General features: G+C 44.4%; 1 protein-coding gene across 2 annotated transcripts in view; it reads left to right on the top strand.

Annotated features, from left to right (window-relative positions):
* PLEKHM3 (pleckstrin homology domain containing M3) overlaps nt 1–25,688 on the top strand; it is a 76,047-nt gene that overhangs the window by 6,446 nt on the left and 43,913 nt on the right. Inside the window, exons 3-6 of one of the 2 annotated variants that reach the window (XM_035138301.2) lie at nt 756–906; nt 1,886–2,773; nt 8,111–9,037; nt 21,029–21,174. In XM_035138301.2, coding sequence (XP_034994192.1) covers nt 2,185–2,773; nt 8,111–9,037; nt 21,029–21,174 — 1,662 coding nt within the window. In that variant the 5' untranslated portion in view covers nt 756–906; nt 1,886–2,184. The remainder of the gene's footprint in view (nt 1–755; nt 907–1,885; nt 2,774–8,110; nt 9,038–21,028; nt 21,175–25,688) is intronic. The other variant, XM_035138292.2, reaches the window with a different exon arrangement.

Below are 25,688 nucleotides of genomic sequence, written 5' to 3'. Positions count from 1 at the left end.
GTCCTTCTGCTATGAGGCAGCTCTATAAATTAAGTAGGAAAATAAATATGGGGAAAGCAAACTGCCACTTAGAGAAGGATCTGAAATATTTTCCTTGAAGCTTGGCTTAGTTTTATCCTGGATTGTTTCTTTTGATGTTTACATGTGTTGTAAACTGCTTTGAGATTTTTTTCTTTAAAACATAAAGTGGTATAGAAATGAAATAAACAACAACAACAAACCCCGCGGGGGGGATGTGGATGTGGCAGCTAGTTATACTGTTGTAGCGGCCGTAACCTAGATTTAAGGTGCCATTTGGTGATTAGCTTATATATTTGAGTTTCTAAACACTGCCTCTCTCTCTTATGGGGACGAGAACAGTGCTGCATTTGTATGGTGGGTGGGAGGACACACTACTGTGGTGAGGGCAAAGCCAGCGGTGACACTGGGTGGCCTTCCACAGACAGAGCTCTCACAAGGGGATAGAGCATATTTCTGGCCCAGAGCACACAAAGATGTATTGCATTTCCCCAGAGAGGTCCTTGCAGTATACAGGCTCTCACTCTGCCTGTCATTATGTTGGACATTTTGTCAGTAATAATAACAAAGATGATAGGTTTCTTTCTTTCTTTTTCTTGGTCTGCCTTATCCTTTATTTGAAAACCGAGTTACTTCTGGGAATCTCCTTTGATTGTAACCGGCCAGTGGAAATCGCGCTGCATCGTGGTTTCTCCACTGTTGTGCAATGATGCTTGAGTCATTTCTTCCCATCACAGGACTTGCGATTTGCAACTGATAAATATTTTGGCAGTAAAATAGTTTTGGATGTACCCAAGTGATGTGGCAGAAAACGCTTACAATGCCAGTCTAACAAAAAGTGATCTCCAAGGCTGCATTTTACCTGGTGGATCTCCACGGGGCTTGATTGTGAGTAGACCTGTATAAGATTGCCATGTAAAAGTAGCAGCCGATCAAAGCATTTTAGTCAGTTAACCTTGCACAGAGTATAATAAATTGTTCAATGTCTAGGCAGTTTAATTGCTAGCTTAAATTATGAAAATAAATCACAGCATTTATGGGCTGGTGGGTGTTAATTTGTGGCTATTTAAGTTACTAGATGTGTTTTGGTCTGAAGAACACAAGAGTTGTTTAACTAGAAAATGGGGTCAATTGCTTTGACTGAATCAAGAGATACAAACAGGTTGTTTGTCACAGTGCCATTGGCACTGAAACCCTTTTCACAGGCAGCCACTCAAGTTAAAGAATAACAAACAGGGGATATACCTGCCCAGGAAATGTTCTGCAACGTATATTAATTAACAGTGCTGAGTGATAAATATGTATGTACTTGGACTTTGCCACAAAGGGCTTCTTAGGTCAAGAAAACACAATCAAGTGCAAGTATATCTTAAACAAAAAAAGTGTGATCAGTTGTAAAGGAAAAATATCTGTGAGAGCTATTAAGATAGAGACATCTCTGAAGTATTTGTTCTTGGGACCAAAAAGCCTAAGGCGGAAAATATGGTTGTTGCCCCATTGATTCTTCTCCTCTCCCCAGAGCTTCAGAAACCCAGTGTCTGTGAATGTTGGTTACCCCATGAGCTATCTGCCTTGTCGCCTTGCATCTCTCTCCCCCCCCCCCCAGACTCCTAACCTCTGTTCCCTTTGCACCACTTTTTCTACAGCCTGAGGGAACTCGAAGCACTTGAACCAGGGACTTGCTATCGTCCTTTAGTTAGTCTAGTGAAGCTATGGCCCATACTCGAAGAACCCTATAACATTTGAGTGCTGACAGGCGTTTTGCAGATAAGACATGCAGAACAGCATCTCTCTGCTGGTGTTCCACTCACCCTGTCTCTGGTGAGAGAGCAACTTCACTAACATGGTTTTGTAACATGTTTTACAGGAAAATCCAGATTCTGTGGACTTCTACTGCACAGCCAATACCCTCCCATCCTATCCTACCATCCAGACTGGTAAGACAGAGGGCAGGTTATTCTTCAGCAGCACGTTCACAAAGGGAAATCAAGCCAAACATCTGAAGGCCAATGCCAGTTGCAACCCTAATCATTTAGCTCCCATCACCTCCTTGTTCAAGCAGTGTCAGAATCTTTCCAGAGGCACCTTCCTCTTCTGCACCTGGAATTTTTATGTTGTTTTTTTTGACAAAATTTCCCCAAAGTTTCTGGTCTGACTGCCAATAAAATGGAGGCATTGGAGGTCGATGACATCAGTCCAGCCTTGGAAGTGACGGAAGATTTCTTTAGCACCTTTGATGCTAAACAAGAGAATGTTCACCCACCAGAGGTTTTTGGGGTCCAGGAAGTCCCTGAGCTGGTCGGCCACGAGGTGTTTAATAGGATTGCAGCCTGCGGAGACCTGAGGAACATCACTTTGGGGAAGACCAACCTCGTTTGGGAGCACTGCAAAAACGGACTCTTGGAAACCAAAGTGCAGACTGCAATTCCTGCCAAAGAACAGTTTGGAGTACAAAGGGGAATGGTTCCAGACAACCTCTCTTGGGTGGAATGGGGGGAGGCCTCGGCTTTTAACATCTGCCAGAGGAGGCGGGGTCGGCCCCGTTCTGTGAACGATATTATAGTGCAGAGTGAGGAAACGGCCACTTTCAAGCCAGGCCACAACCGGTCACGCTCAGACGTCAGCCACATAGACTGGGGTGTCATCTTAGCTGATGCCTCTTCACAGCAGCCGTCTAATCAAGACAATCGATGTCCTAAACTTTCATTTGCACCAACTGGATTTGAAAAGGGAGAGGACATTCAAGGGAATTCTGGTGAGTGCTTGATACTTTGCTGCACCAGGCTTCCTTCTTCTTCTTTTAGTGCCTATCTCTTATTGAAAGCGGAAAGTGACAGGTTCGGTGAGACAACACAATCCCAGGTTGGATTTGGAGCTGTGAACCTCGAAAATTCAGTTCTCAGCTCCCACCATGGGTTGCAAAGATTGTCTCAACCTTAAAAGCAAAGGAACACAACTTGAGTTACGGTTGTAAATATAAATATTTCTGTGACACATTTGGCAGTAGAAGACTTTGATTCTGCAGCCTGTCTAAATTATGCTACCCAGCTCACTACAGTATCTGGAAGTAAGGGAGAGAAACTGGAAGATGCTCTAGTTGCTGGTTCTTTCTATGAGGACAAAGGTAGTGACTTTGAATCCCAGGATGGTCAGCCTGTGCAGTCCTGACACTATGGCTAGTTTTTAGCACTTTAATTTATCAAATTATTTATATTTGGCCCAAGGTGCATCACAGTGTAAGGAAAGCACTGTAAACGCAGTGACCTAAAATAATAAAAATTAATAAAGGTGAAAGCATTATCAATTATAGAAAGGCCAAGCGTTGGGGGGTTTTTTAGTAGAAAGGCTGCTAAAAGAGGAAATCATACTACAGTGGGGCTGCAACCTTTGCTCATTTTACATATGCGATCGCAACCTTATATATATGTGGGGGGGGTGTTAAATAAATAAATGGAGAGCAGGAGAAATTCACGTTACCCACTCTCCATTTATTTATCCCCCCCCCCACCTATGCACCCAGTGGGTTTTCCTTGCTTACTGGGATCTGGAAGGTTGCAAGAGGTCTCTGGAATGCTCCCAGGGGTGCTTCACTTGCCAGGCTTTTGGGGGGGGGGCCTCTGGGAGTGTGTGTGTGTGTGTGTGTGGTGGTTTCTGGTTCTGGGGGTTCCTGATATTGTGTGATTTTGCCTTGGCACATGTGCCCCTAGAACCGAACCCTTGCCTAAGTGGCGGCCCAACTGTATATTTTGTAACATGGAAGAGGCCACTAGGAAAGGGCGACTTGGAAAAGATGTTGTTTTTTTAAAAACCAGTTTAAAAATCCAAAGTGTAGGTTGGATATGATGAGCGCCTTTGAAGGGAGAGAATTCCGTAGATCTGAACACAGCAGTACTCCAGGGATGGCCTGACCAAGGCAGACGATTCATGGAAGACAGGCCTATCAATGGAGATTAGGCATAAGAGCTAAATGAAACATCTGCATTACAAGGCAGTCTGCCACTGGGGATGGGAAGCCAATGAAGAATCATGGATGCCCCTCCATGCCATGTGTGCAAGCTTCTTCAAGGCACCTGTTCAGCCTTATATTGAAGCACTCACCTGATAGCCATGGGCAACAAGGGACTGCATGCCAACACGGTGCTCTCCATCCATCCTTGGCACCCAGTATAGAAACCAAGCCGGCTGCCTGAGGGGCAAAGTCCTTTCCTCTCTGCTCAGCAGGGACGGGGCAGTTTTGCAGGGGGCTGGAGCTCTCAGTTCCCACAGCTGCCAGTCCTAGACAGGCTAGCTGCATTTTTATCCTTCTTTTGCAGGTATCTTTTGTGGGATCCCTTACAAGGCTGTACTAGATGGATTTTGGGGCTGATTCCATCAGACAGTTCTTCTATTGTTTGCAGACTAGACCACCAATACAAGATTATGTATCCGTGATAAACATCCCAGGTTTTGCTCATGCCACTTTCAAATTTTTCTTCTTCTAGTACCCGGGGAGACTATTTGAGCACAAAAGGAGAGAAATGTTGGCCTCTGTGAGCAACCGTTTTTGAAACACAGCGTATGCAAAAAAAGATTGTAATGAGACCTAATACAGCAAGAAAAGGGATATAATCTGTAGATAAGAGGAATCTTATACGGCTCTCAGCAGGTTGTTTTCTTCGCTGTTTTCTTCTTTTGGTCCTTATTTCTCAAGAAATTACATTTTTTTTAGAAAAAAGGAAGGCACCCCAGATGTAGGCTATTTGGTGTGATTATCTCCTATTTACTATGATGGGCTCTGATTCGCTCTGCCTTGATTTAATTTCCTTGTTTGGGGAAAGAGTGAAGAGAAATGGTGCTTCTATTTTAGAGGGTGGACAGAAAGCACTCAGCGGAAAGGTATTATGCAGCTTTTGTACACCAAGAAGGTGAGGTGGCAGGAGGGAAGGAACCAGAGTGAGAGATTGGGGGGGGCAGCTGTGATTCCGCCTGTCTATGTCAGGAGCCAGCCACTTCTCAAACCAGAAGGGTCTGCTGCATTTGAATTTTAATCAAGCCGTCCACTGTCATTGTCCCAGTTTAAGTGGGAGCGGATGAAGCCAGATCACAGGAGCTGGAGAGAAAAAGCTGGCAGAGAGGCTGTCTGGCTGTGAAAGATGGGGAGGAGAGACAGCTCTTCTCTCTCTCTCTCTCTCTCTCTCTCTCTCTCTCTCTCTCTCTCTCTCTCTCTCAGCAAAAGACAAGCAAGTCTGTGTGGTAGCTAAAGGCAGGAGGGAGGGAAAACAGTGGTGAGTGTGGCATAAAAACGTGGGAGAAGCTTAGAAGAGTCACCTGTGCTTGATGGAAACAGGAACAATGGGCTGAAGTTTCACTTTGGGTCTGCAGTAGCTGTGTTTCTCTTATTGGATGATTAACAGAAAGGGAAGATAAATGTGGAATATATACACATGATCAGTACTACAAAGGGATAGGACCAGAGAGGGAAGGCAAATCAAATTGGTTTCTTCCTTATACCCTTGCCTTATCAACACCTTTTTTTTTAAAGACCTTTTCTTTTTCCAGTTTAGATTGAATTTAATTATTCCCCCCCCCCAGCAGTTTATGTGAAATAAAGCTCCTTTTTGGAAGCTGTGTTTTGGATGTTATGCACTTGCGTTATGGCAGGCATGAAGATGCATTGTTACTACACAAGCACCAAATCTGATGCATTCTCAGCCTGGGAGGGAGACACATACATATCCAGGAAATGCAAAAGTGACTGGCACTCCCCCCAGCACCCCTGGAAGTTTTGCCATTCCCCACCAATCAGAAATTCTTTATCAATGGCAACACCCAAATGTGGAGGGAGCCAATGAACTCGCAATGGCGGCAACGCATCTCGAAAAACTCTGTGTCACTGCACACTCAGCGTGCAAGGCAGTGCCATAGCACCCCCTCCTTTGTCTGAATTTCAACATCACGATACTGTATATCACCCACTAAACATCATGATATACTGATATATCAAAGTGTCTGAAATAAGGATGCAACAATGCAGAGACAAACGGGGTAATGTCCTGGCAACTTAGGGTTCTAAAACTGATGCATTTTTACTCATCTTTAACATATTGTTACATCTGTTATTTTATAGTACAACAGGGGCAGCAGGAATCATAAGAGAAGCAACAACTGGCTTCATGGTTTTCCCCACATTTTTTTACATAGCCCACACACACATCATGATTCACAATATATCACCATGTTGAATATTACGAAACCGTTACCATGATGTGGGCTTCAAACCAATTTTGGGCGATGTATCGATACATTGCCCAGCCCACCACTGGCATAGCCAGCCCTGCAGATCCCCAGGCATCCCTATAGGCAGGGATCAAATCCCTTTGCGCTCTTTAAACCGCTGTTTTGAAGCACAGCACACAAAAGAGAAGGGAGGAGAAACCAGTGGGAGCACATAGTCCCTGAACATGGGTGCTAGGCCTTTGCGAGAGAGAAGAGGGAGTAGAGCCACCGGGAGGGATTCACTTCATTCTGTGATGTCAGGTATGTGCAGGAGAAGCAAGTTATGCAGAACTAAAATGGAACTCCTGCTAGGGCTGGGTGATATATCGTCCAAAACCGGTTTGAAGTCCATATTGTGATATCGGTTTCATAACTTTTGACCTGGCAATATATTGCAAATCGTGATGTGTGTATGTGCATGTGCTATGCAAAAATCGCAATGTGGGGAAAACCAGCCAATACCTCTACATACCGGTAGTTCCATCCTTATTTCGTACATGGTGATATATCATTATATTGTGATGTTTAGCTGGTGACATATCACAATGTTGAAAAGCAGTTATCGCCCAGCCCTACTGTTCGCCTCTACATAGTTCCATCATTTCAGACATTGTGATGTATCAGTATATTGCAGTGTTTAGCTGGTGATACATTGCAATATTGAAAACCAGATATCACTCAGCCCTACCTACTCATGATGTAACCAAAGAAATTTCAGTTATTGTTTCTTCAGAGTTTCTCACCTTTCTCGCCTGCTATGACAACTTAAGGTTGAAATCCTGTAAATCTGTCATACTCTTTGCTGTTAGATTCACTTAATTTCCTAAAAGCACCTATGTGTCATGTAGATGGCTGCCAATAATGTTCAGATTCTTGAAATCAACTCCTGAGTTTTTACGGCTCAGTAAAAAGGAATGATTATTTTGAATTGTTAGTCTCTATTGTCCTAGTCCAGTTAAGTGCTTTGACTCCCCAGTGGGCAGAAACTGACAAAGCTACAAGCCAAGTTCCTCCACTTGCAGTTTTCAGTCACCCTATTTTCATGAATGTACATCTGATTAAATCACTTGAATCATCATAACTCTGACCCGAATGTAGTGGAGCCATTTCGCCAGTTTGGGGTGCTGGTGTGGGTCCCTTTCCCAACAAAATGCAACAGACATCTTTGTTGCCATCAGAAGACTCTAAATCTGAATTTTTGACAATAGTTTCCACGTAGTCAAAGGAAACATTTCATTGACACCTCAAATCCTATTGTTTGTTCATTGTATTTGAAAACTAACTTCCAGAGTGATTTGATCAGGGGTTGCCAATCTTTTTGGGCCAATGGACCCATCTGCAAACTTGAAAAACTGTTGTGCAGATGACAATTACTCATTTATTAGATTTCTTAGTTGCCCTTCAGCGTAAGTTCCCAGGATGGGTTACAATCGTATGACAAAGAATCATATAGCTAGAGTTAGAAGGGACATCTAGTCCAACCCCCTGCAATGCAGGGATTGCAGCTAAAGAACCCCTAGCAGATGGGTTGCCAACCTTGTTGGACCAGTGGGCACATTTCAGTTCTTGCTGTTGCTGTCTGATAACACTGGGGGAAATCTCCCTTCTCTCTTCTTCCTGTCATCTTAATTTTGCATGGGGAGGTATGCTGGAAGTGCCATTGGTCCAACCAGAAGACTAGAGCATGGTAAGTGGACATGGCAGGAGAGTGAGAAGGCCCTGGCTGGGCTGTGGCCCTGAGTCCCACTTGAAAGTGACCTGAGGCCCACTGTTTGAGAAACTGCAAAAGAGAAGTTTAAAATATTTGTAGTTAACATTTTTTCCAACTCTCTGCTAGAACACAAGCCGACGTTCTCAAATATCCTGAAGAAAGGATACTTGGAAATTAAGAACAACCATGACAGCTATTGGCAGACGTGCTGCGCAGAACTCACTCCATACAAACTGTACCTGTATTGGCTTGACAACAGTGGGAACCAGAACCTTCCTACTGTCTACCTGCTTTTGCATTTCCAAAGCATCAACGTGGAAACGAATGTGGTTGATGCAGTGCTGTTCAATAACTCGCACCTGCAGCTTAAGGCAGAGTCTCCATGGGAGGCCTTGGACTGGGGGCAGAAACTTTGGGAAGCTGTTCATTCCTCAGTGCCATCTTTCATGAGGCCCCAGGGAGATCTGGGGCGCTCGCAGAAATTAGACAACGATGAGAGCGGCATCATCCAAAATCGTGGTTTACAGAAGGAACCTACCCAATTTTTCCAGTCGGCATCGTTGACCCAAAACATCAAGGACTACCAAAACATTCTCAAATCAGGGACTCTTTACAGACTGACGCTCCAGAATAACTGGAAAGCATTCCATTTTGTACTCAGCCGGTCTCTCCTCATGGCGTTTCAGACCGGTGGGCTTGACGAAGACCCTCTGTTGAGCTACAACATTGACGTGTGCCTGTCTGTCCAGACTGATATTCTGGATGATTGTGACTCTTGCTTTCAGGTTATCTTTCCTCAAGATGTGCTTCGTCTGCGGGCAGAAACCCGTCAAAGAGCTCAGGAATGGATGGAGGCCTTGAAGTCTGCCGCCAATGCAACCAGGAGCTTGGGTCAGAATCTGCAAGTGACGCTCAGAAACAAAACCCAAGGCCTGTTGTGCGGAAAAGAGCATAGGAAGATCAAACGCCAGTCGGTAACCACCAGCTTTCTGAGCATCCTGACTACCTTGTCGTTGGAAAGAGGACTGACTGCCCAGAGTTTCAAGTGTGCAGGTAAGCAAATAAATATCGGACGTTTTGTACTTGTTCTGCCTGCCTTTACTACTTGACATGCTTTCCCAAGGTATAAGGGCTTTCTGCTGCGTTTTGCACAGCTTTCTGTTGCAATTTCTATGACTTGGGCGATCTTTCTGTGTGTCCTTAGCTGTGCTGACATGGTTCACGAATGCATGCGCTTGTGATGAGCTGCCAGGGCTTACAAGACTTCTGCTGGCACCTGGTTCTTTAAGCACCATAATTTTTGCGCCATAGGACGCACCTGACCATAGAACGCACCTAGTTTTTAGAGGAGGAAAACAAGAAAAAAATATTTTGCTTTCTTGAATTGTCCTAGGCATAGCAGCCAACTCCTAGAGGCCTAGGTGCCCATTAAATATTTGAGGAAGCTTATTTTGCAAAGGGGGAAAGCTCCATTTTTTTAAGGATCAGCTCAAAGTTGTGCAGCCTTTTTTGCAAATGGGAAAAGCCCCATGGGGGGGGGGTGTCAGCTCAGAGTTGTGCAGGTTTTTTTTGCAAAGGGGGGAAAGCTCCATTTTTTAGGATCAGCTCAAAGTTGCTGAGTTTCCTTGCAAAGGGAAAAAATCCTGTTTTTATGGGGTTCAACTCACAGTTCTGCAGCTTCTTCTATAGGAAAGGAAAGGGACCAATTTCTACAGTTTCCTGACAGATAATCTAATCAGCTAGTCACATGTCTCCCTCTGCAGACAACAATTGAGGCCTAGGCAAGGGGCCGGGAAGGGAGCTAGCTCTCTTATCTCCCTCCCCATCTCTTGCAATCAGCTGCTGAGTGGGTTCCTTTCAGCTCATTCCCTCTTGTTAGCCTTGAGCTCTTTCTTTAAAAACAAAAAAGCACCATCTGCCTTTAGCCCCTGGGCAATTCAGCTCCAGGGATCACGCATTCGCTCCATAAGACGCACAGATATTTCCTCTTACTTTTAAGGAGGAAAAAAGTGTGTCTTATGGAACAAAAAATACGTAGGTCCTGATTTGCACCAGCAGGAATCCAAGTGGAGACTTGGGGAACAGGCTGGGCAACCTGGCTGCCTAAATAAGGTGCCTCCATAGAGAGAACTTATTTCTCCAACAGAGAAGCATGGGCCATGCTTCTCCGTTGGAGGTCATCATCACGTTGTGTTTTCATTTTGTATTTTTATATTGCAAACCACACTGTGAACTTCGGATGAAGAGCAGTATTCAAATTTAATAAATAATAAAAATTTAAGCCCCACTGGGCACAGCCTATCCTTATCTGTGCCTCCCCTGCTCCTGAACAGGGTCGCGTGCTGGAGAAAGGTTTTGGAAGGGATCTTGTGGCAGTAACACACCTGATTGCTGATGCCCAGGAATGCAGCAATTAGTCTTTCCAGCAGGGGGCAGTGACAGCAAATTGTCTTTATATTTTTAGTCAGCCATCCTTGTTTTGAAAGTTGTTTTTTTTTTTTAAAAAAAATCCTTTTATTGCCATCATTCTGTTCCTGCATGTTAAGGAGAGATTTAGCTATTTGGCATTAGTACGTTTAGGGTCAAAGCCCGGAAATACAACTATATTTCACGGATTTTAATTGAAAAGTGGTGTTATGTAGTATTTGGGAAGTATTTGGCTGGTGAAATGTGGGTTTCCTCTTTCTGGCAGGCCGAATGTCTTATTTGGTTATTTATACAGATCCTATAGAAGTGTGAGACTGATGTGCTTGTTCTGTAAATAATAATCATTATTCTTTTAAAAATGGAACATTTAGCTTTAAAATAAACCAGCCATTTTCTCTCTCCCTGCCTTCCTCAGTTTAGCAACACCCGGACACTTAGACTACAACTCCCATCCCATGCTGACTGATGGGAGTTGTAGTCCCAAACAGTTTGAGAGAGGCTGCTCACTGTGTTTGTTTCCCCTTTATTGCATCACACCCAATATTCCATTTCTGGTGACTTCTCTGCAAAAACAAAAAAACCTTTTCCCTTAAGCCACAGTTATTACTCCCGATTCACTTTCTCCCCATTCATATTGAAAGTGGGTGGAAGATCAGCTGCCTTTGCTCTCATCTGGGAGAGCAGAAGGAGTTCAGGCAAATTCCTAGTGGAGCTTTCCCTAAGTCCTCCTATGAAGAAGGTCAGTGTGAAAGCAGGAGCACATTTATTTATTATTAAATTAGCATACTGCCCTCCATCCAAAGATCATGGGGCGGTTCACAACATAAAGATACAAAATGAGAACACAAAATAAATAATAAAGCCAAGAACAAAAACAAACCCAATAACCCTGCTCCTACAAACAGCTTTAAAAAGCCATAGTATGTTAAAGAGAAACGTTAAAGCCTGGCGATTAAAGATACGCAGTGAACGTACCAAGTGAGCCTCCCTGGGGAGCGCATTCTACAAACAGGGAGCCACTGCAGAAAAGGCCCTTTCTCATGTTGCCACCCTCCAGACCTCTTGTGGAGGAGGCACACGAAGAAAGGCATCAGATGATGATTGCAGGGTCCGGGTCAGTTCATATGGGGAGCAATGGCCCTTGAGGTATTGGATAAACACAATTGCAGCCAGTGAAGGCAAGGCAAAATGTTAGCAAATATTGAAGCTGGACACTGTCGGTTGCATCTGTGGAACCAGGTTGCTCACTAGTGTTTCAGCAGCCCTCTTGTAGCCCTTTCTCTCTCCAGTCTCACCTCACTTTGGAGGTGATGTAGGTGGGGGCAGGGTCCCGGTGTTTTGCCATCCAGGTCGCAGCAGAAGGTTGTAGAGAAGCCTTGTAGCCTTCTTCATCCGGGGCATGGGCACATTCTGAACAGAAACTGTCCAGGGACCTCTATTTGTGACCTGAGATCTAGTGAGTAGCTCAAGGCGATCCGGTAAGTTTTGTCATTGAGCAGGGCTTTTAACCTGGGCCTTGTATGCTCAAAACCAGTTTTCTGTATGCAGCATTGCACTAGCAAATTATGCTAGTGGTTTCCAGCTGTGCATTGGCTGAAAGGTGGCCCTGCGAGTGCACCTTACTGTTTTTACTGAGCCATTCTGGCAGGATCCGTGCCTCAGAAAAAACTACCAGCTGGGGAAGCTTATAGAGGTTCATGCACTGTTAAAGTTAACTGTGATTTCCTAGCTCACACCGAAATTTCTCCCCAGGAAAGGTGAACTTGGGTATGGATTGAGGTGTGCACGTGCAATCTTGCAACATCTAGATGGATCACATAATCCCATGAAAAGAGCCCTGGGGTTCCTGAAGGGAAGAACAAAAAGATGCATTGTTATTATTCATTTATTTTAATTTAACGACATAATAAATGCATTAAAACTAAGGAGTGGAAAGGCCGTGCTATGGAAACTGGGCTGAACCAGGCTTGTCTGTTGAAAGTCCTTGTTGAAGGTAGCCATTTGTCTTTTCCCACTTGGAAAGATGTCTGCTGTCTTAACTTTGCGGGGTGGCTGTTTAACTGAATAGGAATACTGCTGGTAATTGCATCTTGTAGGCATCAGGCCCACCCTTCCATTCTTTCCACCCCCCTACCCTCATCTAATTCCCCCACAGCTGCAAAAGAGGGGCAAGCTTTGTGGAGGTGGAAAAAAAAAGTTTTGCTGTGAATTCTTCAGCCATTTAGTGCAAATTCCTGTAATTACCATCATTGTGTCCTGTCTGAATGGCACATAATACAGCAGAAGCCTTTCCTAATTGAGACCTTACAGGAGGTACAAATCCCTCCTTTGTTCAGCCTGACAAATTAGTGCCAGAAAGTGGCAGGGTCCGAGTGGGAATCAAAGAGGAGCTGCACAAAGATGAGACTTGAGGCTACAGTAATAACCCTCTCTTGTTCTTCAGGGGAAGGAAAAAGTAATGGAAAAATTAGGCTTTTTCTTTCTTTGGGGTTTTTTGTTTTGCTGTAAATTCCCTTGACATGACAGCACCTTAGGGCTGCTTTATTTATTTAGTAAAAGTGATTAAATAGTAATACAGCGGAGTGACCCATTGTCTCTCCAACTGCCCCCCAACCGACTAAGTCCCACTGCTTTGACTAATTGATTGACAATGAACCTCTGATAGAGGAGTTTGTTGGAAAGATTTCCTGGGGAGAAGGTTCCCCCCATCCTTTCCCCATTTCTTTCTTTGTTTTTTCTTGTGTCAGGGATTTTTGGGGGATGGTTGTTGGGGCCAGAGTTGGTTTTGTTTGAATTGCACTCTACATTCCCCCCCCTTTCCTATCCTCCTTGTTAAAAGCTTTTGCAGCAAAAGCTTCCAGACAAACAGCTGACACTCAGAAGTGGGTAAGGAAGAATGTAGCTTTAGAAAAGTTTATCTTGGGCGCCAGCTAGCATTTTTCCAACCACGGATAGAAGCCAGGGCAGCCATATCAGGCCTGGGGATGTGGCAGAAGGAGAAGAGGAAGGGGGGAAATGGATTGTCCGTGTACCAGGGTCAGGAGGGCAGATTAAAGAAACAAAAACGGAGGGGAAAAGTTTTTCCTTCAGGAACGGATGCCTTCACTCGGCCTGGGAAGAGAAGAGGTTTTACTCTGTCCATTTGCATTTAGCTCTTTCCACCAGAATAAGTGTGTCTGATTCTGACCTCACCAGCAAAGTGCATTTGCTGTGAGGTCCTTTTCAGCACCTAGGATCTTCTCTGCATCAGTGGTCAGATCCCAAAAACTGCCCATGGTGCTATGCCAAGTGGCCAAAGAATTGCATCACCTCCAGTGTTTCAAAGGGACCATCAAGGCATCTTTCCCAGTTGTTGATTGCAATCCTGTCTTTCATGAATTAGTTTATCTTAAAGCCCTTTTTTTTATTAATACAGCAATGTTGTTTTGGTGGTTGCTGTCTTGTTTTGTTTTGTTTTGGTGGCAGGGTATCCTTTGAATACGAAGTAAAAACAATTGCCCTTACCTATGCTATGCATTAAGGGAATGTAATAAAATTGCTCAGGAGAGACTGAAGCCATTTGAAACTATTGCAGGACTAGAATAATGCTAGTAATTACGCCATGGTTAGGGTGTGCACCGTGCTCCTAATCTCCTTTACTCGGAAGGAAGTCCACTGGGGTTGCCTCCTACTAAGCTTGCAATAAGATTGCAGCCTAATAGTGCGATCCTTTGCATCACCTCTTGAGTTTACTGGGGCCTGCTTTTACGGTAGGTAACAGCGCAGAGGATTGCAGCCTAAGCATTGCAATAGGAAATGGGTATATATGCTTAGCTCAGGCAGGGATCCCATTATAGTTTGTGCTGTATAAACATATTAAGGAAGCTTGTTCCCACCCTGTTTGGTTCATGGCAACCTCATCCTATGGACCCAATTGTTATATAGTTCATTTACTATTTTTACATGGCTTTTCTTATTGCTCAAGTGTTTGGATGCTAAACTTCCGATTCCCACACACACATTGCAATAGGAAAGACTTAAGTGGGAAGTCAAGCAGCTGTAAGAGAAAAGCAAACAATTCCAGGGTAGGGAGAATGCGGGCAAATGTCTGCGACAAACCCAGATAGGACGCTTGGAATCATAATCATAATTTATATAATGTGTTAGAGAATTCAAACAACTTCATATACGTTTAAGTACAGTAAACTTCACGGTGATTCCATAGACCAGGAGTGGGGAACAAAACGCCTTCCATATATATATTTGGACTCTGACTCCCACCTTGTCAGAGGCCAAAATCAGTATTTCTATATTGCAGAAGTGTTTGTATGTGACTGTTCATGGCTGGCATGAGGACTGAACCAGGGACTTTGCAGCCTTATTATTTCATTTGTATCCCACCTTTTCTCCAAGATGGCATTTGTGGTTCTCCCCCACCCAACAACCCCATGAGATATGTTCAAATGAGAGGCTGTGAGTGGGCCAACGTCACCAAATGAGCTTTGCAGCTGCGTTTTAAGTTTTGGTCTCTTTGATCCTAGTCTAGGGGTAGGAAGCCACTTTCATCTGACGGGCTGGATCAGAAAGCAGTCAACCCTCTGCATGCCACATTTAGCAAAGTCACTTGCATGAAGGAAGGCTGGTTAAAAATTGCCTTATGGGCCCATGAGCCAGATATACCCTGTCATTGTCCTGGTCTTGACTGGCACTCTTGGGCACTATGTTTCACCAGACCTCAAAATAAAGTGAGATTGTTTGCATGTGTTCAATTCATATGCATGAAGGTGTGTGGGGCTTTTTGCCTTCAGAATGCTTTGGTGAAGGGCCATTTTCCATGCTCGACCAGTCATGCCATCATTCTTGCATATTGGCATTTGAAAATCTTCTGATAGGTCTGGAATTGTGTATAATGCATGCACGTGTAGCCCATAAACTGGCTGCAACAATTTTACCTTAGCGTTGTTATTATCTTAGTATGTTCCCTGCAATGTGCAAATTTGCGGCTGATGGAAGCAGTGGTTCAGTGCTCAGGGATTTTTGGTTAGGGGGAAGGAAGGACTGACTGCCCTCTGCCTCGGTCAAGGTGAGGTCCTGTCTAATGAAAGATTAAAAAGAAAAATTAAAATGGAAGGTTCCTCATCCTTGAACATAAAACCCTTCTCGATCAGATCTTTGGTCTGCCCATGTTTGTTCATAGTGGTGGCCAACCATAAGCTTCCAAGGAGCCCACGAGCAGGATGCATGGAGTCAGCATGGAAGCAACTGGTATTCAGCACAATTGGAGTTGTCATTTAGCTAGAACACCTAGTAGCAAGCAACTACCTATATAAGAGAATGAAAGTTTACTGCCCCCCTCCCCTGGGCACCCCCTCCTCACCTCTCTTCTCCCCCAATCTTATACTGACTGCAACATTAATGCCTCACATTGAATATAATTGATCTGCAGAAGGGACTTGATGATCTGAAAACAGAGACAATGTATGTATGTACTTTTGTAAAACCCTACCCACCAAAAAAATCTTTACTTAACAAAAGGGATTAGAATGGTTTTCCATGAATTTGGTTAATCCCTTTTCAGAGCCTTCTAAACTGGTACCCTTAGCAGATTCCATATGTTAATGATACTGTGTGTGAGGAAGAGCTCTTCTTTTTGCTCTCCTGAATCCGCTGCAGATCCATTTCAAGCAAAGGGTGTATAATTTTTATGAAATAAATAAATAGAGGAGAAAAACCCTTCCATGCTTTGAATCCAGGCAAAGCCATTTCCCCCCCACATTTCAGACAAGTGTGTGAGAAATGCATTGGTGGGGAACAGTTGGCTCCCCGTTCCCTTCCTTATTCCTCATCTCACCAAAGAGCAGGTCCACTCAGCTCTGAAACATGCTATTCCTCAGTCCTTGCATCATCTTTATTGCTTCGATAACATTCGGGGGGGGGGGGAGAGACGTGTTTGCAGGTGTGCAATGTGCCGCATTGTTGTACTTGGTGGTTTTGCGATGCTGAGATTGTGAAATCCAAGCAATAAAAAGTCAGCCAGTTTCAAGGTGAAGGTTTCTCCTGCAGCGTATTCACCTTTGCGAGATAACCAGTATAGTATTTCACTCAGGTTTTATTGGCTTAGATTTTGAGGTTTGCAAACATACCAAAGGGCAGGATTTTTAAAATTTTATTTAAAAATGGTTTGCATTGTTAAAGGCTGGTGCAACTTGGCCAGCAATAAGAGAGACCTCTGGAGACCTTCCGTTATTTATTTTTATTACTACATTTATATTCCACCTCTCCTTCCACTCCCCGTGATATGAGGGGGAGGCTGGGGAAAGGAGAATGGGATTGGGGAAAGGCAGAACCCTTTTGCCTAAAACATTGCAGGCCTGCCTGTACCAGGGCATTGTACACACTATTTATTAGCATCCAGATTCTTGCTGCCTTGGTCCATTATGTGCACTGCCAGCTGTGTTGTGTCTGGTGTGGTGGGCCAGCTTCAGGATGCACAGGCGAAGAAGGCCTATTGAATTTTTCAAGCACTTGGAAGCTTTCCTACCCAGTTGCTAGACCTCTGCAGTTGTGCCAAACGAACATGCACGGAGCGCAGAACTGTTCACAGCGTAAGTGAAGCCCTCTCTCGTCTGCCGGGCAGTGTATGCTCTGCAGACCATCTCATTCTCCCTTCCCCTTGCAGAGGAGGACCACAACTGTAATTACCGAGAAATGAGCAGGGGAGGTAACTTGTGCTTTCTCCGATGGCCTTCCTGAGCTGCACACACAGAAAAACCCGCAAATACTGACTGTTGACATAAACTGGTCACCAGAGCCTGGTGCAAAGGTCTTCAGGCTGCCAACAATTTATGTTGTGAAGCCTACAGAGAAGATGACCTAGCAAGATGGCACATAGGGTCATGGACAGACCGCTTGCATACGTGTGTTGCAACAAGCTCTTATCTGAGAGCACATTGTGCTTGCCTCTTTTTTCTCCCCCTTAGGGCTGCCACCTGATTAAAGAAACCATAGGCAACGAATCCTAAAGATTTGAATTTGTTTGCAATTTTGAATCTGTTGAAGTTTGAAAAACCGAGCTTGAGGAATATGGAGCATACCATATATACTTGAGTATAAACCTACTTTTTCAGCACCAAAAATGTGCTGGAAAAGCCGCCCTTGGCTCATATTTGAGTGAGGCAGGTGGCAGTGGAGAAAGGCACAGGACCGGGGGTTCGGAGAAGCGCGCTGCGACACTCCGAACCCCCGTCCTATGCCTGCTCTGTGCAAGGCAGCAGGGAGGGAGAAGCGGCGAGGAAGGGATCCTTCCTCACTGCTTCTCCCCCCACCCCGCCACCGACAGCTGGGAAAGGCATAGGGTGGTATTTATTTTTATATTTGAAATTTACCAGTAGCTGCTGCATTTCCCACCCTCGGCTTATAGGTAAAGGTAAAGGGACCCCTGACCCTCGGCTTATACTCGAGTCAATAAGTTTTTACAGTTTTTTGAGGTAAAATTAGGTGCCCCAGCTTATTTTAGGGTTGGCTTATACTCGAGTATATACGATATTTTTTAACCCAGGCTCCTGGAGCAGCTCACAAAGCTCAATGTGTTAAAGACAGTCTCTTCCCCCAGGCATGCAATGCTCAAAGACAATGAGCACAAGGAATTCTGAAGAGCAAATATTTTCTTTGGTTTTTGGTAGTGCCTGCTGTGACATGCGTGCAGGTGTCATTTTAGGAGAGGTGTTTCTCCACCTCCTCCACCTCCACCTTGCACATGTGGCAGAATCCTTCCTCAAACGTGACACCAGCTGACCATGGATTTTCTAGGCAAAGATATCTTCCTTGGAAGCCTTCCTCTGGGTGCCCCAGCCCCCTGAGGTGTGGTTCATGGCAGCTAGGAAGAGGGCCTTTCTTTCTCCTCAAGTTTGCCTGGTGCCCATTCTATCTTTTCAGGCTTTCAGCACTATGCTCCTTTTCCTCCTGCCAGTTCTATTGGCCGTTGTTGTAATATCTATAGCTAAAGCATACAACACCGTGTACAAAGGAATCATAGAACCGGAGAGTTGGAAGGGACCCTGAAATGGAGAAGTAGGGAGCAAAACAGAATCTTGCTCACGAGACCAAAAAGGTTCCCCACCCCGTCTTAGTAATCAATAACCAATATTACATTGTGCATCTGATGCCATGAAAATTCCTGATTTGAACAGAGTGCTGCTGCTTGCTGATTCAAGTTGCCCTTGCAAGTTGAAATGAGCCACTTGCACCCCTAAAAATCCTGTACTGAGGGTGGGGGCGAGTGAGGAAAGGGATACACAATGGCATTTCATTCCAGTAAATGTAATGGTGTTAATAAGAGGGGGGAGGGAGCCTAAGAAAGGAATGGCATTGTAAGCCTTAGAATCCAGACTCTCTATGCAACAGAGGTACTCAACCTTGTGCTATATCACTGCTCCCTCCCTCTTTCTTTCCCTTCTTTATTTTTTGCAAATAGCTTAATTGGTGTCTGCCACTGAGATACATTTGTCACCGTGCATCACTTTGAACCTCCTAACATCAAAGGGATCGACTGCTTTCATAACTTGATTTGAAGGGGTTGTAGAAATAACGGTCCTTGTAAAATAAAACATGCCACAGGCACAAGGCGAGGGATGTTGATGTTGAACAGTTGGGGTAGGGAGAATGCTGCAACCTCAGTGGTCGTATCTAATGGGACAGGAAGGTGCTGCATTGTTATTTGCAGCTCTCTCTCTTCCTTAAGTTTGTCGTTTTGCAATTCACTCGGCTACACAGGGCTGTTTGTGTGCATTCTGCTGTGTGACCCAGGTCAAAAATGTGTTGTCAAGGAAATGGAGGGCAAGTACAAATCAAGTGGAAAGCGAACGGCTTTGCTGCGTGAAAACAGGTTTAGCAGCAATCTCTTCCTTGGGAGAGGTCATAGAGCAAAGAGGAGGAATAGAGACTTCTTGAGGAGGGGATCAACAGGACAAAGCTGCCTTCTTCAGGATTGCATAGGTGTAGAGAGGGCTGACTGGTATCTGGCAGAGAACGTTGACTTTGGAGAATTCCGGCGCTTTATGTTAAGATTCATGTTTCTAGCCCACATGGTTTCTAGTTGAAATGTCTGAAAATGTCCAGGCAATTTCTGTGAATGAAGCTTTTATGACTTTTTGGCTTCCTGTTGTCAACTTTTCCCAGTTAGGTTCCTCACAGAATATTCTTCCCCTTGCTATATACTCTGCAGCCACGTTGATGGTTACTCCAAAGTTTAAAAAAATATGAAGGAACAAGAAGCGGGCTCGGAATCAAGCGTTCAATTTCACGTCATCATTGAATCTGAGATCAGAGTTTGAATTTATCAAAACAATTGACTCTCCAGGATGCAAAACTTGGGCACTTTTTTTTGGTTCAAAAGAGTAAACTTTGGTGAGGCACACCCTGAAGCAGAAGTTGATAGGCTTGAATAGATGCTAAATTGAACCAATTAACTCCTCCTACACTATATATTAGGAACATTGGAAGTTGTCATTTACTGAGCGAGACCACTGATTGATCTTGACTCGGTATTTTCTACATGGACCAGAAACAACCCTTCGGCTTTTCAGATAAGCCCTGCCTGGAGGTGCCCAGAATTTAATCTGGGACCTTCTGCATGGGCTGTATGAGCGAGCTATGTACATTCCCCTTCCTATATTGGGCAAGTTCACCTGGACTTTACAGATAAGCAAAATCTGTGCATCCTGACATTCACAGCAGATCGTTCAGGGCTTCCATGAAACCTGCTTTTGTGGACACATGTAATCAGTGCCTGAGCCAAAATATCTCCTCTCTGCTAACAATCCCCTTTCCCTCACCCCCAAATCTGTGTGACTTGCTATCACCTTGAGCATTCTAAGAGCACATTGTTTCAAAGCATGCCCAATGTTCTTAGAATCACAGAATTGTAAGAAGGGTGCTTTTGAGAAGCTGGAAAGTGATGGACCGGGCTTCTTCACACACCCTAACCCATTCCACAAAGCAGGCTGTCAAGCAAATGGTGTTACATGCCTTTCCTGCCCCCTTGAAAGTATCTCTTTAGGAGACCCAATTGGCTCTGGGCTTCCAGCTGCCAAGCTGTAATATGAAACTGGGTTTGTACATGGATTCCTGAAACTATTTCATAGCATATGAGGACATGTGAGAGTTTTACGTGGTTCAGAATCTTATACAGTTGTACCTTGGAAGTCGAATGGAATCTGTTCCAGAAGTTCCAAAACGTTCGAAAACCAAAGTGCAGCTTCCTATAGGAAGCCCAGTCGGATGTTCGGCTCCCAAAAATAGTTTGCAAACCGGAACAGTCACTTCCGGGTTTGCGACATTCGGGAGCCAAAACATTTGGGGAACTAAGCTGTTCAACTTCCAAGGTACGACTCTATTTTGTAATAGGATAGCATGGAATGTCACACAAGCAGTGATCAAAAACGCCTCATTCTCTTATTCCGTTCCTCATAAGGCATATTTAGAGCTGTAATTGTTCTGTTTTGAAAGGTAATTATATATTCTGTGTTCACTCTTTTACTAAAACACAGCAACGTGTAGTAATGGAGATTTCCTTCCAATACTGCTAAGAGTCCTGCAGTTTTTAAAGCTGTTTTATCCTTCCCCCCTCTGTATTGGCAGGTTGCCAGCGGTCCATAGGCCTCTCCAATGGCAAAGCCAAGGTGTGCAGTTACAGCGGGTGGTACTATTGCAGCATCTGTCATGTGGACGACAGCTTTCTAATTCCTGCTCGGCTGGTTCATAACTGGGACACTTCAAAATACAAGGTAGGACATGCGCTTACAGTGACCATATCAAGAATCCCTTCTCCTGCCCTTAGTGACGAATGCCCATATGAACAGTTGCACCGAGTGCGAAACCAGTGGGGGAAGCCACCTTCTTCATCCCCAAGAAAGCCCCTGGAATCCACACAACCTCGTGGCATATCATGTTCCCATCAGGCACTCTGTCCGCCATGAGGAGGGAATGGTCCTGAGGATCATAGAATCATAGAGTTGGAAGAGACCACAAGGGCCATCCAGTCCAACACCCCTGCCAAGCAGGAAACACCATCAAAGCATTCCTGACAGATGGCTGTCAAGCCTCTGCTTAAAGAGCTCCATAGAAGGAGACTCCACCACACTCCTTGGCAGCAAAATTCCACTGTTGAACAGCTCTTACTGTCAGGAAGTTCTTCCTAATGTTTAGGTGGAATCTTCTTTCTTGTAGCTTGAATCCATTGCTCCGTGTCCACAGCAGAAAACAACCTTTCACCCTCCTCTATATGGCATCCTTTAATATATTTGAACATGGCTATCATATCACCCCTTAACCTTCTCTTCTCCAGGCTAAACATACCCAGCTCCCTAAGCCGTTCCTCATAAGGCATTGTTTCCAGGCCTTTGACCATTTTGGTTGTCTTCCTCTGGACACGTTCCAGCTTGTCAGTATCCTTCTTGAACTGTGCTGCCCAGAACTGGACACATTATTCCAGGTGAGGTCTGACCAGAGCGGAATACAGTGGTACTATTACTTCCCTTGATCTAGATGCTATATTCCTATTGATGCAGCCCAGAATTGCATTGGCTTTTTTAGCTGTTGCATCACACTGTTGACACACTGTCAAGTTTGTGGTCTACCAAGTCTCCTAGATCCTTTTCACATGTACTGCTCTCAAGCCAGGTGTCACCCATCCTGTATTTGTGCCTTTCATTTTTTTTGCCCAAGTACTTTACATTTCTCCCTGTTAAAATTCATCTTGTTTGCTTTGGCCCAGTTGTCTAATCTGTGAAGGTCATTTTGAAATGTGATCCTGTCCTCTGGGGTATTAGCCACCCCTCCCAATTTGGTGTCATCTGCAAACTTGCTCAGGATACCCTCAAACCCATTATCCAAGTCATTAAATGTTGAATAAGACTGGGCCCAAGACAGAACCCTGTGGCACCCCACTAGTCGCTTCTCTCCAGGATGAAGAGGAGCCATTGATGAGCACCCTTTGGGTTCGGTCAGTCAGCCAGTTACAAATCCACTGAATGGTAGCATTGTCTAGCCTGCATTTTACCAGCTTCTTTACAAGAATATCATGGGGCACCTTGTCAAAGGCCTTGCTGAAATCAAGATAGGCTACATCCACAGTATTCCCTTCATCTACCAGGCTTGTAATTCTGTCAAAACATGAGATCAGATTAGTCTGACATGACCTATTTTTCAGAAACCCATGCTGACTTTTAGTGATCACAGCGTTCCTTTCTAGGTGCTCACAGACTGTTTGCTTAATGATCTGCTCTAGAATCTTTCCTGGTATTGATGTCAGGCTGACTGGGCGGTAATTGTTTGGGTCCTCTCTTTTCCCCTTTTTGAAAATAGGGACAACATTTGCCCTCCTCCAGTCTGCTGGGACTTCGCCTGTTCTCCAGGAATTCTCAAAGATAACTGCCAGTGGTTCTGAAATCACCTCTGCCAGTTCTTTTAATACTCTTGGATGTAGTTCATCTGGCCCTGGAGACTTGAATACATCTAAACTAGCCAAGTATTCTTGTACTACCTCCTTACTTGTTCTGGGCTGTGTCACCACTTGACAAAGCTTTCTTTTTCTGTAGAAATGAGTTGGGGGAAGAGAGGGAAAACTCTCAGACACCTTGTCTTAAACATAAACCCACCTCCATCTGAACGTTTTGAGATTTTTCTCCCTTCCCCACAATGCTTGTGTGGCGGAGGGAGTCTTGGCTGAACACTGCTTTGGCTTAGTCCGAGTAAGGTGCACACCCTCCCCTGTGCTTTGACTGACACTTAAAGTCACAACAAGTGCAAGACAGTTTGCTCAGATACCATTATATCTGAAAGAATTCTGTGGGGACCTTGAGCTGAGATCCATTGGGTATCACAACCAAAGCAGGGTTTGATGTCAACTTGCTATCAGAGATGGGCAGCACTGACCAGCTTTCACAGACAGAAGGTTGTTTTTTAATTCTGGCTTTCCACCCTTTTCACTTGTGCACAAGGCATTTCTTATTAAGCCTCATGGAGACCTGGTGAGATTTTAGTCCTCATTACATGCTTCCCAATTGCAAATGTCTGTGCCTCTGCAAATTATTTTGGAAACTTTGGTGCTGCTTAATCTCCAGAGCACAGAATGAAAATGGAGCCAGTGAGAGCGCTCACCTCCTGTCCTTATTGCTGCTCCTGGGTAGAAATGTGAACCTGTTATTTTTCTCTGCAACAATTCTGCGTAGGGGAATCAATGTATGCGCCATAGCATGAGCCTTATTTGGTAATGTTGATACAACTAGGCATGTGTTTTCATTTGTTCACTCGGAACTCACTGTTCATGTGTAATATCAACTGTGTTTTACGTGTCATGCCGTTCCCTGCCCACACGTCTGCTTCGTGTACAGAGGTCTAAATCTAGCAAAGCACTGAAGGCAGTGATTCAGCATTGAGCTGGATCAGGAATATGAAGCACTCAACCACGGCAGGATTTAGAATGAGGATGAGCTTGCACTGACTAGCTTCAGGGCAACGGGTGTGTGTGTGTATTTTCGCACTGTTTTGCTGTCTTAACTGGATGGGGGAAATCTTAGAAAAAGTGTATAATGCTATGATCCGTCATGGAATCAGAGGAGGAAAGCACAGAGGTCAAGGCAATAGTACCAGTGTTCAAAAGAAGTGATTTATTAATTTCATCTATACATGCAGCACATTCACAATTGCTCTGCAGGTATATATTTATCAAAGACAGTTGTTATGTCTAACTATTTAGGCAGGCTAGTACCCCATAATTATGTCTTCTAAAAGTCAGATAGTTGTTTATTTCCTTGACATCTGATGGGAGGGCGTTCCACAGGGCAGGTGCCACCACCAAGAAGGCCCTCTGCCTGGTTCCCTGTAACTTCACTTCTCGCAGCGAGGGAACTGCCAGAAGGCCCTCGGAGCTGGACCTCAGTGTCTGGGCTGAACGATGGGGGTGGAGCCACTCCTTCAGGTATATTGTGCCGAGGCCGTTTAGGGCTTTAAAGGTCAGCACCAACATTTTGAATGTTGCCAATCAGAAGCCGTGGGAGCCCCGTCAGACGGTTTGTCTTCCAAAAGAATGTTTGCAAACCAGAACAATCACTTTCGGGTTTGCAGCGTTGGGGAGCCAAAACGTCCAAGTTCCAGGGCGTTCAGGATCCAAGGTATGGCTGTATATAGATGTACAAACATGTACACAAAAGTTCCTCATCATAACTGACAGCTGCTAACTTGCCTTGTTTTGTGACTGGGTTTATTAATAATGTTGCATATACCCCTTAATATATATATTAAAAATTATGCAATCACATTTCAAGTATTTTATCCCATTAAGATTAACAAATGTAATTCCATATCCAAATACAAAAGACTACTTTATTCCATTTTAACACAGATGACTCTTGTATAGCAAGGCAAACTAGCTTTGTGGTCTTAAAATTTGCCCTTTCATCAAGAAAAGAACGGATAGAGCCAAAGTTTATTTATTAGAATATAAGTATGCAGGTATGGAGTATCTTGTTTTGATTTCTTGTAAGCCGCTCTGGGAACCTTTTTGGCTGAAGAGTGGGCTACAAATGCTCGAAATAGATAGATACTGATGGATGGATGGATGGATGGATGGATGGATGGATAGATAGATAGATAGATAGATAGATAGATAGATAGATAGATAGATAGAGATTCCAGGATCACCCATCAGTCTGTGCCACTGTCTCTGGTCTTGCTCTCTCTCTTCTCGGGCCTCAGCTTGGCTCACAGAGACCTCACAATTTTTCTTTTGGTTGCTGCGAGGACGACTGTGGCTGAGACTGGGAGACCACTTCAGACTTTTTGATTGAGAACTGGTATGAACACATTTGGCACGGTGCTCTATTGGGGGGGGGGGAACCAAGCCATAGTGTTAGGCTGGCTGTGGGCCAAGCTGAACGAGAAGCGTTAGAAGCCATCTGTTTTCTCTTTATCATACATCAGCAGAGGATCTTTGTCCGCCTGGATCTCATGCCAGCTTTGGGAGAGACTTGTTGCGCTAAAGTACATCAGCTATTGGGTCAGTGATGCTGACCCAAATGTAATGCTCCCACCAAATGTAAACATTGGAGACCTGAGTGTGCTTGTTAATGAATGTTACGTTGCATGTTTTTTGTACATGCAAAACCTAAATACAGTTACAACGTAAATACTCTGCATGGAACATAAAAATTCACTTTCAGACAGTAATTCACATTCAGTAATCTTTTTTTCTAGTGCAATAATCATAATCCTCACTGAATAGCACAGTTAATTAATTTGT

The sequence above is a fragment of the Zootoca vivipara genome, chromosome 1, assembly GCF_963506605.1.
Source record: "Zootoca vivipara chromosome 1, rZooViv1.1, whole genome shotgun sequence".
NCBI lineage: Eukaryota > Metazoa > Chordata > Lepidosauria > Squamata > Lacertidae > Zootoca > Zootoca vivipara.
Note: the sequence above shows the minus strand (reverse complement) of the source record. Positions and strands in the feature narration are given on the sequence as shown.